This window comes from Vigna unguiculata, chromosome 3, assembly GCF_037176805.1.
Source record: "Vigna unguiculata cultivar grain cowpea cultivar isolate G323 ecotype 2 chromosome 3, ASM3717680v1, whole genome shotgun sequence".
Lineage (NCBI taxonomy): Eukaryota > Viridiplantae > Streptophyta > Magnoliopsida > Fabales > Fabaceae > Vigna > Vigna unguiculata.
In genome coordinates this window covers 8,061,074-8,079,506 of record NC_140794.1, presented here as the reverse complement: position 1 = coordinate 8,079,506, position 18,433 = coordinate 8,061,074, and the positions used below count along the sequence as shown (strand labels likewise).

Genomic DNA, 18,433 nt, shown 5'->3' with positions numbered 1-18,433 from the left:
TTTTGACATATTTTCGCTTTAATGTTAACTCAAATATTATCATAAAATGTGTTTAAAATGTCAAATAAACTTAACAAAATTTGGTAAAAAGAACTAAATTCACAAATTTCTAAAGATGAAGGACTAAATTAATATAAAGTTTTGAAGAGAACTAATTCCAAAATTCACTAAAACTTGAGGGACCAAAAACATATTTAACCCTTTTATTTTTGTAACTTTTATAAAAAAATTAAAAAATTACCTTATTTTACTTATTTTGTCAATTTTGTAAAATATTTGTTTGTCAAAAAACCATTTTTGTATGTTTTAAGTCTCTTACCCTATTCTCTCTCGATGAATAAATGTGTAAATTTTTCATTTCACAAAAAGAATTTCTATCTTTTATTGGAAGACAAAAATTTCTTTGTAAGTCGCACCTTTTTTCCTCTTTTTACTTTCTTTCCCTACATACTTAAGACGGGATATAAAAATTATTTAATTTTCCCTTTTATCATTTTTTGTATTTAAAAAAATTATGGGAATTCAAAACAGGTTCAATTTCCGGGTGAAAAAAATACTATGTAGAAGAGCAAAGTGAAAATTAGGCACTAGAGCAAACCAAATAGGGGTGTAAACAGGAAGCCCCAAAAGCAACAATGATGTAGCCCGTAGATTATATTAATAAGGAAAATAATTATTTGAAAAACTTTAACAAACAACCATTTGGTAAAAAATTCCCTAAAATTTTCTTACTTTATTTTTATAACTTTCATACAAAAATAAAAAATTCTCTATTAATAAGTTTGTCAACAAAATATTTATCAAAAATTCATTTTCCTATATATAATAACAAAGTTCACATGATACATATAGATAGACAGGGTAATGATAACGTTTTCCATGATTTTGGATCCAATGTTTACAGAGGGTGAATTGAATCTACTCGTTGCGAGTTCGTTGAGTGACTTAGCAAATTTAATAATGTTTAATTTGATTGAACGTGTTTAAATTGTTTTATGTCTACTGTAATAACAAATTTCATAAACATTCCTACGTTGTATATCAAGATCACAAAAATCTTTAATCACTTCACTCTCATGTTTGGTTGACTATATATTAATATGCATTTTTTTTATTCAATACCTATTTAACATCAATAAATTTTTTTCACTTTAAAATAAAAAATAATGTAGAATGAATCAATATAGAAAAGTTAAAAAAAAAAATATTGAATATTGAAAAGTGGACTGAAAATTAAAAGGTGTACGTGGAATTTTTTCTTGCATAGATATGCTTGCTGGTATCAACACAATTATAACTTCCTAAAACCTATACATTTTTTATCCTCTTCGATTACTTACAGAATAAACTTTTCAAGAGTTACTTTTTACATTCTATAAAATTGATTCCAAGACAAATAGGTCACAATACAGAAAGAACTTCATAAATTATTCAAAAAATAGTAAAAAGTAATATATTTTAATTTAAAAGCTAAAAACATTTGAGGAATTTAAAATAAATTTAAACCTAAATATTATTTTATCCACCTAACGGAGGCACTCAACTTCAATACCTATTCAAGCTTTATGGTATTTGAATATTTATATTTATATTATACACAATTACCTTTTTTTATATGCATCTCAAATGTTCATACCTCCACATGAAATAAGCACTTTTTTTAGGGGGACGGGAGTAAGCAATACACATATAACAATTGTGCATAAATTTAAGTTTTATATCTTTTGGAAACTATTTAATAAAATAATATATATAAATTAATTCTAAAACAAATTTAAGAAAATTAATCTCTTTATCTTAATAATTTTCTATTTCCTCTCAATCTAATAACTTCGATAAATAAATAAATAAATATTTATTTAGTCATTAGATTACGAAAGAGAGAAAAGTAATTTTTGTTTTAAATTTGAACACTTCTTATATACCCATTATTTTAGAGAGAGAAAAAAAATGGTGTGGTTCAAAAGTCATCTTCTTCTTCTTGGCACTGAAGAGGCCATGCATGTGCAAGTGCAAGCTTTAAACAACTCCGTCCTTCTTAACGCCAAACAATAAAAGCACATTTAATGGTGAGGACAGGTTACCCGTCAGAGTTTTTTTAATAGAAAATATATATATTTTTTTTAAGAAAAACGTGTTTCTATTCTGTCCCTCCTGAAATTTTATTTCTGTTCTTAAATTAATGCAATTAGTAATCTAATTTAAAAAAAAATTATTCGATCCTCACGTTTATATAATATTTTAAAATCAGGAATCACCAATATCTATTTGACATTAAAAGGAATTCCGACAATATTCAGCATGTATATGATTTTATTTAAATTGAGAGTTATTTTTTAATTTAAAAGTATTTGATATGAAGAATTAATTAAATGTCTTTTTTAAATGTAAAAGTATAACGTTTTGGAAGCCCCTACGAAAATTCTGTACCTTGCGTTTCTGAAAGGGTGTGTGTGCTTGTTCATGAATTAATTTTGAGGAACAATAAATGTTATATAGTTGACGGGCCGTACTAAATTACTACCTAAGAATTTTTGTTTTTGTTTATGATTTTAAATTCCGTGGTCGGTCCTTATAATTATTTCTCACACAAGTTGCTCGTTAAATTAGTGACTTTGTTGAAAAGGGTAGAAACTTTTTACTTTTTTTATCACCCAAAATTAAGTTATTCCACACGATTTTCACTTTCTTGCACAGAAAACAACAATTAAAGTTATATATATATATATATATATATATATATAGTATAATTAAAAAAAAGAGAAGAAACAGTATAAACAAAACTCTAATCATAGTGATTTGTTAAAAAGTTTAATTAGCTAATAACTTGTTTAACCCGTGTGTGAGCATGGCTAAAGTTCTAAAAATTAGAATGAAAATAACCAAAGTTGAAGTGTGTGTTTTATTCTGCTTTGCTTCATTAAATTTTAATTACACATTCAGCTGTCTAATTCTGCGAAAGCAGATAATTTTTTGTAATTATTTAATTCAACGTAGAAAATATTAATCAAAAGTATAAATTACAAAAAAAGACAACATTTTAAATTGATTGTTGAAGAACATCCCAGACTTTGCAAGTACATCACTCCATTAGAAACATTGCAACAAAAATAGATTTGGAGCAATCAATATAAAGGACTTTTATCAGCGGTGAGTGTTTATTTTATTTTATTTTTTCAATTTTGTAACGTGATCTCTAATAAAGTTGCTTGAATCATTCAAGCTAAGTAATCATAAAATAAATTATGCATTGTCGTTTTAGAAGAAAATATAATTGAAATGAGAGAATTGAATAAAAAGAATATTTTAAATATTAATTTTAAATTAGTGATGATCTTCTGCAAGGTTGTTTAACAAAGTATACTACTGAATTACGTAACAGGAAATTGTTTATGCAAGCTTCAATCTTTCATGGTGCAAACAGATATATCAATGAGAAAATATTTTGAATATTAACTGTAAAATAATTTTAAAAACAGTAAAATTACTTTTTTAAGAAAATCTATAAAACTAAATGTAACATCCAAATTTTGGTGACGAAACAAACGAATATAAATATAGCTTATATTAGTTTAATTAACTATTTTCTTACCAAATCTTTATCATTAATTGTTCTGAAAAAGGACTTCGCACCCTCCATCACTCTGCAAAAGAAAGTCAAAACTCGAAAGCTCTGCATAAACCTAACCACAATGGGGATACAAAATTCATATCATTCCCACCGGTCTCCGTTTCAAAACACTTCTGTCTAATCAAAAACTACAAAACTTCATAATCTATTTTTGCAAATTCTAACCAAAATTCCTTTCTTTCATACTTTTCATACAATGGTAAAAAAACTAAAAAACCAAACCAAACTAAACTCTTCATCCTGTGATCATCATCTTCCTTCCTCAAACAGTTACAGCAAGGTTAAACAATTTGAAAAATAAATAAATAGAGTACATAATCAATCATCCGTCAAACTAAGGAAAATCATTTTCTGGACGGCTTCATTGAATTTTCCTGGAGAGAGAGAAGGTGTGGGGAAATAAAGAATAAATAATTTATTTATTACCCAAAACAAAAGTCTTTGGAAATTCAGTCCCTTTGTTCCCATCTTTTTCCGCTTGCGTACGCGGATTCGGCCGAAATTATTAGCATAATCGACTCCTAAATTCATCTCTTTCTTAACTTGCTGATTCCTACCTCTTTAAACGTTCAAACTTCTTCACCCAACCACCGCGAAACTGTTTCATAGCATGCCACCACCGTTTCGAAACCCAGAAAACACTTCCCGGGAAAATTTTCCACCCTTCCAAATTTCTCCCCTTTCCTTGCGGAACCCGTTCCTTTCCTGAAACCAGCATCAGGGTCGCCGCCAGTTTAGAAAAAGAAGCACCTCCGATGGCTTCAGCGGCTATATTTTCGTCGCTTCGGCGGCGCCGGTCGCCTTCGCTGGAGGCGTTTCTTGTGCCGGTTGACCTCTCTGAGGTGGCGCTTCTGGAGACACTTATCTCCGTCTCCGGAGACGTCGTATCCTGCTTCTCCGGCAACCGGTTCCCCTTCCAGCGCCGAAACTCGCGTGCCCTCGTGGGAAAAGTAGAGATTTTCCGGTCAATGTTGGAGTGCTTGAGAGACTCCGCCAACGGTGGTGTTCTAAACCCCACGGCGGCGCTGTGCCTAAAGGAGCTCTATTTGCTACTGTACCGCTCTAAGATTCTTCTTGATTACTGTGCCCGATCGAGCAAGCTGTGGCTCTTGCTTCAGAACCATTGTGTGTCTGGTCACTTCCATGATTTGAGTCAAGAATTTTCGACCCTTTTGGATGTTTTTCCCGTTGGAGAGATTGGACTCAGTGATGACGTTAGGGAACAGGCTGAGTTGTTGCGGAGACAGTCCAAAAGGGCTAAGTTGTTCATAGATAAGAAGGATGACGCCCTTAGGACAAGGTTCTATTGGTTTCTGGATGAATTTGAAAGTGGGAGGGTTCCTGATTCTAAGGACTTGAGGTGTTTCTTTGTGGATAAGTTGCAGATGCTCGATGCTAAGAGTTGTAGGGTGGAGGTTGAGGCCTTGGAGGAGCAGATTGTGAACCACGAGGGTGATGTTGAGCCAACAGTTCCTGTGCTTAACGGGATGGTGGCTATCACAAGGTATTGTAGGTTTTTGTTATTTGGGTTTGAGGAAGAATTCGAAATTGAAATTCAGAAGAGGGCGAGGAAGAGGTTGATTACTCAGGAAATTGCAGAAACGTTTTTTACTGTTCCTAAGGATTTTTGCTGTCCGATAACTTTGGACTTGATGTGTGATCCTGTAATAATTTCTACTGGTCAAACTTATGATAGGAGGTCTATATGGAGGTGGATGGAGGAAGGACATTGCACTTGTCCCAAAACTGGGATATTGCTTTCTCATAACAGGCTTGTTCCTAATCGTGCTCTTAGGAATTTGATCATGCAGTGGTGCAGCGCACATGGAGTACCCTATGATCCACCTGAGGGGGTTGATCCATCAGTTGAGATGTTTGCATCGGCTTGTCCCTCCAAAGCTTCCCTTGTAGCTAACCGAGAGACGGCGATGCTTCTCATTCAGCAGCTTGCCGATGGGTCGCAAGTTGCAAAGACTGTGGCTGCCAAGGAGATAAGATTGCTGGCGAAAAATGGAAAGGAAAACCGTGCCTTCATTGCGCAAGCAGGGGCAATTCCTCATCTGAGGAAGTTGCTTTCCTCGCCCAATGCTGTTGCACAGGAGAATTCTGTGACTGCACTGCTCAATCTGTCCATTTTTGAAAGAAATAAGAGTATGATCGTGGAGGAAGGGTGTCTGGGATCAATTGTTGAGGTGTTGCAATTCGGGCACACGACTGAGGCAAGGGAGAATGCTGCTGCAACCTTGTTCAGCCTCTCTGCTGTCCACGAGTATAAGAAACGAATTGCGGATAATGTGGGGGCTGTTGAAGCATTGGCATGGTTGTTGCAAGAGGGAACTCAAAGAGGGAAGAAGGATGCTGTGACAGCATTATTTAATCTCTCCACCCATACCGAGAATTGTTTGAGAATGATAGAGGCAGGGGCAGTGAAAGCTATGGTCTTGGCTCTGGGGAATGAGGGAGTTTCCGAGGAAGCAGCTGGTGCCTTGGCCTTGATTGTTCGGCAGCCTGTTGGCGCCATGGCAGTGGTGAGGGAGGAAGCAGCAGTAGGTGGATTGATAGGGATTATGCGATGTGGAACGCCAAGAGGTAAAGAGAATGCAGTTGCAGCATTGCTGGAGCTCTGCAGGAGTGGCGGCGCCGCCGCAACTGAGAGGGTGGTTAGGGCGCCTGCGTTGGCCGGCTTGCTTCAAACCTTGCTTTTTACAGGGACAAAGAGGGCAAGAAGAAAGGCAGCTTCACTTGCTAGAGTGTTTCAGAGATGTGAAAATGCATCTCTGCATTATGGTGGATTGGGTGTGGGTTATGCATTTGCTAGTGATTCAGCTTCAACCAGGAATACTACAAACTTTGTGAGTGATGTTTCACTTCCAATGTCCATTTCTGTTCCCGTTTTATAACAGTGGTAATACTCATTTCCCATGTTTCTGGTGTTCTTCATTTTTTCCTTTGTAACTCTATTGATTCTTTCGTTGACATTTAAAGTCAACAAGTATAGAAATACCAGATGTATTCAGAGAAGGATGTGTTGTTGAGCAGTTAGCTTCAACCCATGTGTAATCTGTTTCTGCAAGAACGAATACAAAATGCTCGAAAATGGAATTATTAGACCATTTCACTACTGATAAACAAACATCAAGAATGCCAATTTTACAGGATTGGTGCTAAATTTATGTTTAAACGTGCGAAGTAAACTTGTTTTGTTAAATTTACATGGAGTCAACACATGTACTATTGCGCACAATTTGTTCCTTGTTTATTTGTGTCAAACAGCATTTTCCTATTCTTTCTATTTGTATTTGGTTCTCTACTTTTGCTCTGTTACAGGGATTTGTCAGATGTATGTTTGGTAAAGCGTGGTGGAATAAATTCTCGGTGTTGTTAAGTTTGAGTCATGAAATTTGTAGTTTTGAGTTGAGATACCATGTTGGGTTGATGCGTGTGCATGCATCATTACGGGAACGAATGTGTTATATTATTTGAGGCCTATGAATGTTGATCACGCAAGAGAAGAATGATGCTCTTTTATTTTGACTTTCCTTGCTTTGTTCCATTCCTATGTGCTCGGAAAAAAACAGCTATGAATGAATATGTGTCGTCATGAATCATAATGAGGAGGTATCTTAAAATAATGTGCAGCATATCATACGAAGATACTGAGGAAAAAAGTTGAGGCAATTAAAAAGAGTGCTATTCACAGATTGAAACTGGTTGGTGGCATTCAGCGGTGGAGGATGGACGAGTTAAAAAAATAATATTCAAAAGGTTAAATGATATAACTTTACGTTTAATGATATAAATAAACTGGTCCAAACATGTTAAAAGAAATAGTTCCAGGTGTTATGATAAATCAAGTAATAATCATGTTATTTGGGACTAAAGCCCTCATAACCTTTCAAGGGAATAATAATTGAACAAGTTCGTGTCTAATGTCCCTTCATATATGAACATTTTTAGTCAAATCCCTGTCAAAATTTAGCAAAAGACACATAAGTAAAACCAAGTACCTTCTCACCTTCAATGCATTAATTATAAAAGACGCTCCACCAAATATGTTATATATTATCTTCTAAAAAAAATATAGAACCTTATGTTTGTAAAATTTTGTTTACAAATTTTCGTATAGCACATAAATAGCAAAACAGTGTTTACTCAAATTTTAAAAAGTGTTTTTATGTTTAAAAGTATAATTATTTTAAAATAAGCTTTACTCTGTAAAATAGTTATTAGTTGGAAGGATTCCGATTCTGGAATTATATTTGAAAGTGGTCCGAAAAGCACATAAAGGCTTGAAAAGAATGGTTGTTATGAGAAGATGTTGTACCATTTATGGTGTAGTGAGCAGAGCCACTCCTCAGTATTCAAAGCTTTTAAGTTTGTCAATGGTTTCCATGAACCTCTGGAAAAAGGAAAATTGCAGGTGCTTAGGCCAATTCCACTACATGAATATTCTTCATAGTGGGGGCACATAGAGTGCACAATAAAAAAAAATTAAAACAATTAAATAATTGGTGAGAAGATTGCTAATGATGACAACAACACTATGATTCTCAATTGCTTCATTCAAATTCATCCACCTATCATTTTAAGTCCTCGAGTACCATAAGTTAGTCTCATGAGTTCTCATTGTTTTTTCATTTGTAATTTGAAATTTTTATCATATTTTTGTTACTTTCTTTAAGTTGTCCTTCAAAATTGATTTAAAGGTTTAACAGAGGAAAAAAAATTAGCATGTATAAGATTTTTTTTTATTGATTTGACATATTAAGCATAAGACTTAATAATGTGTGGTTAGGTTGTTAATTAATAGACTGTCACGAAAGAGTTTGTTAAGACTTAAAATCATTAGTGACTCTTATTAATAAGCTACGGTCGTGTTTATCCATTGAAAATCGCACCTACGAGAACACTAGAGAGCATGAAAAAGATTTGTTTGCTACCAACGTGAATTGATTATACCAAAAACAATTTCATTAAAAAAAAAAACTTGTTCAATAGGTCTATTTTTTAATTTGTAAGATACTAAAAATATGTTTGACTATTATATAAAAAAAATTGTTTGGTTGTTGTACCTTCAGAGGGCCTGAGTTATCTTTTTCGGAATTTTATAGAATCGACTATCCGAAGAACCAATAAATATTATCAGTGAAAAAATAAATTAGTTCTAATACGGCATAAAATATAGAATATATAATTGTTAACGTGAAAAAAAAATATATAATCAAAATTGAATGAGTTTTTCTTTTCAATCAGAATTTTAAGTGTCTTATATAAATAAAATTTAAAAACTTGAAATAATTTAATACACCATTCAATGTTATCCATACAAATCAAACATCATATATCTCATATTATCATCCATACAAATCAAACATATGTATTCAACACTTCCTTATCATTCATATCTCATATTAACCATTCAATATTATCAATAAATCAACAGATATACATAATTATAAAATCTAAAACATGCAAATTATCTATTACAGAAGAAGGTAGAGCCCAAAAAAAACTCTCTTACGTCAAGTTGTTCCATCTCTCGAGCACACTCGAATTTAGTTTCAAATGACGCCCAATGTAAAATTTTTGACAATTAACGCTACAGTAGAGCGCCCAATGATATCTATAGGTGTCCAACGCTCCAAACCTCTAAAGTTCATTGTCGTTGGATAGCACCTAATGCCCCAAACCTTTAGAGCTCACTACAAGTAAGAACCAAGCAATCCCTCGGTAGCACCTAATGCCTTAGACTACTATAATTCTTTGATTTCAATTTTATGCTTACCTCCTGACGATTTTGTGGTGCCACCCAACACCAACTTAAACTCGAACTAATTATAATAGTTTACCTAATTTGCTTATCCAAACAATTCTATCTTTTTTTTTTTTATTTCAAAATACCCACTAGTGCATTTTGGACTTTCTAACTCGAGCTTTATTCCTCGGTTATAGCGGAAACGAGGCATATAAACACGCGGTGGCAGTTTTGTAATTTATGCAATGCTTTATGCCTTAGTTGTTATTGACCCGAGGCAGTAAAGCAAGTTTATGCCTCGGTTGTTATTGACCTGAGGCAGTAAAGCCAGTTTATGCCTCGGTTGCTACTAACCCGAGGCAGTAAAGTGTCAGCAATTTTTTTTTCTTTTTTTTTCGGACTCTATGGTTTCAGGTGTTAGGACCCGAGGCAGAAGATGGTGATATGCCTCGGTTTTCAATTGAACCGAGGCAAAAGGTGGGATACAAATCTTCAAAACCAGAAACATTCCATCTCCTTCCTCTGGTGCGAAAAAACCCTAACCCTCATATTTCCCTCTTCGATCCTCTGCGTAAGTTTCATCAGAGAAGTGTAGCAATGGAGTGGCTAAAGCGTTGCATTCTAAATGGGTTCGTGATGTTGTTGTGTTCGTGACTTTGGTTGCGCTGGTTATGAAGATCTGATGGAGGCGTTGCTATGTAGTGAATCTCGCGATTAGGGTTCGTGATTGCTTGGTTCAGATGTTGTAGCGTTGAGTTTTCTGGCGTGGTGGATGTGTATTGGCTAGGTCCGTAGTGGTTCGTTTGCGTGGAAAAATCCATGGCGCGTTATGGATTTTGGGTTCATTCCGTCTTGCTGCAATGGGATTTTGGTGAAGAACTGGTTTGTTTCGTGAGTGCAGGACCGTGAACGAAGCTACACTAATGGTGGTTCGAAGGTATTGTGTCGTTTTTGATATGCCCGTGGTCACACTTCTCGAGTTGCTCCGTCAGCAGTGTTCCGTCGTCATTCGTGTGGTGAAGATGGTGTGGAAGGTCGGAGAAGATGAGAGAAAGTTCATTTCTGCAATTTTTTTTTAATTTTTAATGTATATTATGCCTCGGTTGCCATCAGAACCGAGGCAGTAATGATGGGATATGCCTCGGTTGAGAACCGAGGCAGAAAGATGACCCTTTTTACCTCGGCTGCATATGTCTCAGGTCTTAAACCGAGGCTAAATGACCAAAATAACCGTGATAAAATGTCTTTCCTGCACTAGTGACCATAGTTTATTTCAAAATAAATCTTAGAGCAAATTCGACAATTTTGTCATAACCAACTAATCTTACAAACACAATTTCATTCATTTAGAACAGTCAATTGAATTCAACATGCCAACAATTTCAATTCATCATCACAATCAATTCATTAAACAAAAATCAATCCATATAATTAAATTAACTTCTCTTACCTAAAAAATGAGAGTTTTCACTCATAGAGATTCCACACAATCAAACTCATGAGGTCATTCTAGCTACAAAAGAAAGCTTAGATTAATAATTTGAACACGACTTTAAGACTATAAAAGAGTAGCTACCTAAAGTCACATGATAACCTCTTAGAGACCTTATGCAATAGGATCAGAATTGGCTTAAGAAAAAAAAAAGCAAATCTATTCATAAATATGATCGGATAAATGTGTTGCTCTCAATGGCAAAAGTCTTGAGATAGGGTCAGATCTTCAAAGAAATGAGAGATAAAGTCAAAAACTTAGAGAGATGACAAAGAAGGCTTAGAAAGAAAGTTTTAGGGAGATGAATTTTTGTAGGGTTAAATATGTTTTTAATCTTTCAACTTTTAGTGAAAATTGAAATTAGTTCCTCTTGGAAACCTTGAACCAATTTAATCTCTTATCAAACCCGTTTCTCAACTAATATTGAAGCGAACACACTACAAGAAAATGCTTAATTAGTAACCAATTTTAGTGACCAAAAGTTGTTAGTCACTATAGTGACAAATTTAGATACTAATTTACAAAGTAAAAAATTATTAGTTACTAAAATAGTCACTATTATGAATAAAAAGTTATAATTGGTCACTAAATTAGTCTTTAAAATTAGGTACCATGAGTTTGGCTACCAAAGGAAATTGGTCACTAAAAATTAGCTACCTAGGTTTTGACTATCAAAATAACTTAGTTTCTAAATTGGTCTCTAATTAATTAATGACCAATTATAGTTTTTTTATTTATAATAGTGACTATTTTAGTAACTAAATTATATTTTTTTAATTTTTAAATTGGTTTCTAAATTGGTTACTATAGTGACTATCAACTTTTGGTTACTATAATGGGTTACTAATGAAGCCTTTTCTTGTATTGACATGTGTCAAACAGTGTAAGCAAACTAAAAGACTATAATGAAATGTGTTTGAAACTAATGACGGACCTTAGAAGGTCCGTAGGAGGCCATGGCCCTACAAGAAATTTTAAATATTTTTAATTTTTTTTTAATTTTTTAGATTAATTTTTATTTTTTTATAAAATATAATATTTAATGTTAATAAATAATAAAATTAAAAATTAAATATAATAAAGAATAATAAATTTATTAAGATATTTTTTTGTTCTCTTTCTTACACGTATTATATACATTTACACTCTTGCATCTTTTGTTTTGTTTTTTGTTTTAAAAAATAAATAGAAAGTTAGACATAAATTCATTCTCTTCGCTTTTAGTTGTCGTTCGTTCTCTTTTAAGATAAAAAAGTAACTCTCCTTCTTCTCTTCGTATAAAAATATTAGTTTGATATTCTTTTTTTCATCTTATAGGTTTTTTATATAATTATTTTTTTATGAATATAAAAAGAAAAGTTATGTAATATATGTTTTTTCATAACCATTTCTTATATTTGACTTGATTATCATAATATTTTTTAGTAATTATGTCTCTCAATTTTTGATTAGATTTTGATAAATTATTTTTTAGTCTTATTTTTTTTTAATATAGGTTTATTGATGAAGAATAAAATAACATATTTATTTTTCTTAAAGTAATAAAAGGAAGATACCCTTGAAGATGAAAACAATACAAATTTACTTATTCACCTTCAATTGTTGAATTAGAGAACCATTCTTTAAGATTCAAAGAATTATAAGTGGGAAGTTTCATATTAACTCTTTTGAATTATAAGCGGAAAGTTTGATATTAATTCTTTTAAATTTATTATAAGAAAACTTTCTCAAATATGTGAATATTTAGGAAAAGAGAAGAAATTAGAAAAACTTATTTAAAATGAATTTCATATCAAATACAACTTCAAAAATATCATTCTTTTAAGAAAAAACGTACAAGGATATTTCAATACTAAATTATATATATTTTTGTTATATTAGTAATAATAATTAAATATATGAAATTTGAGTATATTTCAAAATCTATCACGGTTTGAAACATAAAATAAATTTAATAAAATGGTTAAAAAGATTAAATCCACACGATTACATAGTTAAGAGACTAAATTGATTCAAGATTTTCTAAAAGGACTAATTTACTAAAAGTTGAAAAACCAAAAATATATTTAACTCAAATTTTTATAAAATGAATCTCTTTTAATAGAATTCTATTTATAATTTGATTTCTTAATATTAAAATATTGCGGTATCATTTACAAAATCATCTCCACTCTTAAACGATTTTTAAATCTTCAGAAATATAATATATAATGTGAAAAAAAAAATTACCAAATTCATCTACAAATAAAGTTTGTAAGAGTTAAAAATAAAAGTTACAAACATTCTAAGGTTCATTTTTAACCACAAAAAAATGGAATTTAAAATGTTAAAAAAAAGCTACAACTGTATATTTAGTAGTTTACAATTTTAGCTATTTTAAGAAATAATTTTATCTTTTATTACTTAATAGTTTAACTTAACACCTTTCAACTTTCAAATACCAGTTCATTTTAAAATCTTCTGCTAACTTTTCATCTTTGAGCTAACTTCAATTAGTTTATCAAACACGACCAAAGTATGATAATAATTATGAAGTTTGAATCTAAAACATTGTATAATCTCCACCACTCAGCATTATATGTCGGTAATAAACGTGAAAAAGTGAAATTACAAATAAACAAAGTCTAATTTAATCGAGTTTTGTTTACATACACACTTTGTTTACATATACGTATACCGACATGGAAATTAAAGAATCCTTTAATCATTGGAAGTCCCAAAAAAATGTACCAAGTAATGCTTAAATTTTTACAGTTTAAAACTTTTCAAACATTATCCTTAACAACAATAACAAAATACCCACACCGACAATAAAATAACATATCATGGAACTGGCAATAATCAATTCGTTGGTTGCATTAAAAAAAGTATTTGCCATGACTCAATTTGAATCATCTTTCAATTTATGGAAATTTTCAATACTAAAATAGTATTATTTTGAAGTGAATGACGTTGAATTTCAGGTATTGAATGCAATACTAACTATTATTTGACCAACTTCTATTGTTATTATCTTTCCAAGTGTCTGGATGATTTTGGAATAGTTTTTAAGAATTTTCTTAATTGGCCACCAAAAATGTAACTTCATTCCTATATTTAACTAAACAATGTTGAAACTTGAGTTCAAAGTCCAGCACCATTACTACCCTTCAATGTTGAACAAACAATATTTAAATTAAAGTAACATCAAACATTAATGAATGATCAAGATTTTGTATGGAGGAACGTTCCAGATTCTTACACTTCCACCTGGATTCAGAACTCACCAGACAAATAAAATTCCTAAAAATCGATAGTTTCAAATAAAGATAGATGGTGGATGAGAGAGTAAAAAAAAAGAGAAAGAGGGTAGTGGAAAAAGAAGAGAAAAAGAATGAAATGAAAAAATACAAAAAAAATAAATAAATAAAATGGAGACTGAATTTCGAAAGAAAAAAAATCACATTACATCAACTATGAATGTTAAGATAAAAAAATAATTAAGCCAGAAAACAATTCAGTAGTATTCATGTTAAGAAAGGGTTAAATTGAGATTTTAGAAAATATGGAGTGCAGGAAGAAAAGCCATAAGCAATAAAGAAACAATTCAGCCATCGGCAAAAAGAAAAACTGCGCAAAGTTTTTTCTTCTTGCACCTGTATAATTTCAAACTGCACCTAAAATTTGTAATAACTAGTTTATTCTTATAAAGGTGACTTCATGATTATCTAATTTGGAATATTTCTAGAATAAGTTTACCGGAACTTTTAGAATATGATTTTGGAACAAAATTTTCATAACAGGATTACAAAACAAACTTTTTACAACATAATGAAATATATTTTGCAATGAACTTTATAGAATAAAATTTCTGACACAAACTTTCTAGAACATATGATAAAGCATTGCAAAAAAAAAATTAAAATTCAGATGTAGTTGGAGGTGCTGCGGTAACATGATACAACAAGAAACGGTATTATTGTTTTTTTTAGAATGCGGGTGCAGGTAGTAATCACAGGGGTGGAGAAGTAAAGAAAGAGCCACGAGCAAAATCTAGTACGGTTTGTGTGCTGTAGATTTTGGGCTACATAAGAGAGATATTATTGAACCCAACTAACTTCCTATAAACTCAAATACTTAATTAATGTAATTTAATTTAATACCCATCTATCATTTAATTTACTCTCAACTAAATATATTCTGCACACGCAACTAACAATTATTTTTTATTTAAACACAAATTTCTAATTACTCAAAACTAATTTGCCACAAATTCTTCTATTCCTTCTAGCCCAGTTAAAAATATAATTTAAAATAAAACACTTATTCAAAATTATTGAGCAAATAAAAAAGGAATTTATTTATTTATTTATTTATACAAATAAAGAAAATGGAAAAAGAAGATTCCACGTTTCCTAATCATCTTCAAGACCACAGATTATGTGCATGATGTTCGCAAAGAGTCATGAATGGTGTCTACAATTCTAGTTGAACAAAAAGGATTTGCAGTTTTCTTCCTTCATATATATATAATGATGCTAAGATTCTGTTTCATTTCCAGTTAATAAGAAATGCCTAGATTAGGTGAGAGTGAAAAAGAAGAATGGGGTGGTATGAGTTGAAGGATTTATTTGGGAAGTGTGTGAAAATGAAATAACTTGCAAAAGATTATGATCGAATAGGAAACTAAAGAAGCAATTTGATGACCTCTTTATGTTGACAAACTACAACACGACCAATTTAGAAATTCATAAATAACCGAATATTTATCCACCCAATAGCTTTTTTGGTCTTATACCTTGCTTGGAAATGAAGTTCCCCTAGTTGATCTTAAGAATGTTATTTTTTTGGGTTGGAATGGAACTTAACATTTACTGCATAATTTGGAGGAGACAAGCAGAATCTCATGATATAACACCTACTACGAGAAAGGGCCATTTGCTAAAATGGTAGGTATTGTGTCAAGTTTCTCTTGCATAATCACATCATATTTTTCCCTAAATTTTTAAATATTTCTCGTAACTTAATCTTCTTGACGCTGAAACATTCCAAAGGATCACTATTCTCGAAATTCAATATAACTTTTTGAACTGTTTAGTAGTATACAAGAAGTGCAGATAGATGAATTTGTAGAGAGTCCATAAATAATATTTGTACTATTTGGTGGCGGGTGAAAGATGAATTTACACGCCTAGACAGACAGGACTAAATTTGGAGCACCCCAACCGCCAAACATTGAGCTTAAACCTAGTAATAAGTTGTGTATGCTCACTGTGCTGCTGCTCTCAGACTCTTTGACCTATAACAAAAAGTTGAGAAAACTGCAAATAAATAAAGCCACCAAAGCAAAAGATGAGACAAAGACAAGGATTTTGCCTTGCCAGAACAAAGACCAAACACTCTCACTCCATCACAATCCAAAAAGAAACTGTTTTCTTCTTTAGTCTTATACCTTTTACAGAGCCTTCTACATATTGAAAACAAAGTTAATGTTCATTCAAATACACTGCAACATTCAAACTCTCTACAATTCTAGTTCTTGTTGTTACTACAAAGGACTACCTCAGTATTACAATGTACCATGTTCATAACCATTTTCTGATATCCGCAACCTAATTTCTGATTAAGAATTTGTGTATTTGTTATTATTAGCGTGTGGGCCTAAGAAAGAGGTCCCCCCTTGGCACAAATCTTTTTTTGAGTAGAAACCAAAAAGCAGGAAAAGTGGGAAAAGTGGTCACAGGAATTGGGGCGGGTATCTCTTTTGAAAACATAGCAGAAAAAACCAGTAAGAAACCCACGTTCCTATTTAACAGCCTAACCGTCCCACTAACTGCTACAACTCTCTCACACACCCCAACCCATTATGCACTTCACTTCTTCTCTTTATCTTCTCTCAAGTGAAAATCTTCACCAAATCTAGAGTTCCAAACACAACAACAGAGCAAATTATGAAGTGGGGTGGAAAAAAGCCTTCTCCTTCTCCTTCTTCCTCTTCTAGGCCTTCTTTCGCATCTCATGTGTCTCCTTTTTCATGGCTTTCCAAGTTCAAGCATATGAGAATGAACTCAGAGCCAAAACCTGGCGCACTCAAGCAAAATGCAAAGCAGAATTCAACTCCATCAGATACCTCACCCCATTATGCCTGTGGGAATAATAGAGGCAGGTTTTATGGAGGGGATGATGAGGCTTTCTGGAGACTCTCATTTGGTGAAGAGGGTAATGAGCACAGAAAAAGTGATGATATTCTGAAGCCACCCAAGTACAAATTGGATGCTGAACATGTCATTCCATCCTCAAGTTTCCCCGCTGGATTGAATAATGCTAAAAGACAAGGTAGAAGAGAAGTCACTCAGAAGTTGAAGCAGAAGGACACTGGACTGAGAGAAGAAACAACATTGCTGAATGAAGCTGCCAGGAGTGTAAAGGAACTCGAATCCTTGAGGAGGAGATATGAGAGGAAAGCACAAAGAGTTTTGCAAGAGCAGCTCTTGAAATTGGAAAAGGCAGAAGAGGAAGCTGGGTTTGCATCAAGTCCGTTCTTAGAAAATGATGTGCTGCAATATGAGTCACCCAGAACAATTTGCACGCCAAGGAAGCATTTGTTTGTAGATTCCAAAAGTTCTGGCCTTGGAAATCTCAGAGAAGCTAGAGTGAGTAGTCCCCAATTGGATTCTGAGTGGCATAATCTGAAACAAACTGAGGAGATGAAATTGAAAGCAAAGAGTAACCAACAAATGCAATCGCTTCATGTGAGCAGAGAAAACCAGAGGAGGAAACCAAAGCAGAACTCCAAGGTTAGAGTACATTCTCCAAGAATGGGTTCCAAAGTTGAAGTCCGCAAAATAAAGGCAATAGAAGAGAAGAAGAAAGCAAAACTGAAGATGAAGAAAGAAGAGGAAATCGTGGAGGAAACAGAAGGGTTAGATAGCTTTGCGGTGGTGAAATGTTCTTTGGATCCACAGAAGGATTTCAGAGATTCAATGATTGAGATGATCACAGAGAAACAGATCAGGCAGCCAGAAGAAATGCAAGATCTGCTAGCATGTTATCTGACTTTGAATTCTAATGAGTACCATGATCTCATCATCCAAGTCTTCAAGCAAGTATGGTTTTGCATGAGCCGAGCCAGTTCGGGTATTCAATCACACAAGCAATGCTGTTATTGTGATTAACAACAAAATGTTTAGCTTGTAGGAAAACATTTGCAGAATTGTAAATACTTACCCTTGTTCCAGTTATGCTCTAAGTTTACCAGAATTTCTCTATTCTCATCTTCTGTATAAAATTCAAGAGGAGTTACATCAACATCTCAGCGAACTTCATACTTTAGATTAATAATAACGAGTTATTTTAACAGTAGGAGTTCTTTGTGCATATAAATCTAAATAATCCAAGCTTTTTATGATCAAATCATGATTATATTGTTGAAGCTAGGATTCTTGTAAGCTTGTATCAACATGTTCATCATTTAGCACTGTTTTTAAGGCCGAAGCACGAAACTTTTAGAGGAAACAAGGAATCCAAAATTCGAAATGATAAAAATTTCCAAAAACAGAGAATGCACATACGAACA

General features: G+C 32.6%; 1 protein-coding gene and 1 pseudogene across 1 annotated transcript; both read left to right on the top strand.

The window, feature by feature from the left end:
- The first annotated feature begins 3,732 nt into the window (after positions 1-3,732).
- LOC114176417 (U-box domain-containing protein 17 pseudogene) lies at positions 3,733-6,744 on the top strand (annotated as a pseudogene).
- Positions 6,745-16,670: 9,926 nt separating this feature from the next.
- On the top strand, positions 16,671-18,261 carry LOC114179355 (uncharacterized). Its single transcript, XM_028065678.2, has one exon. The coding sequence runs from the start codon at positions 16,809-16,811 to the stop codon at positions 18,030-18,032; it is 1,224 nt and encodes a 407-aa protein (XP_027921479.2). The 5' UTR covers positions 16,671-16,808; the 3' UTR covers positions 18,033-18,261.
- The last annotated feature ends 172 nt before the right edge of the window (positions 18,262-18,433 follow it).

Excerpts from the sequence above, each read along its gene's own strand:
- LOC114179355 (XM_028065678.2), top strand. The coding sequence starts at position 16,809 with ATGAAGTGGGGTGGAAAAAAGCCTTCTCCTTCTCCTTCTTCCTCTTCT.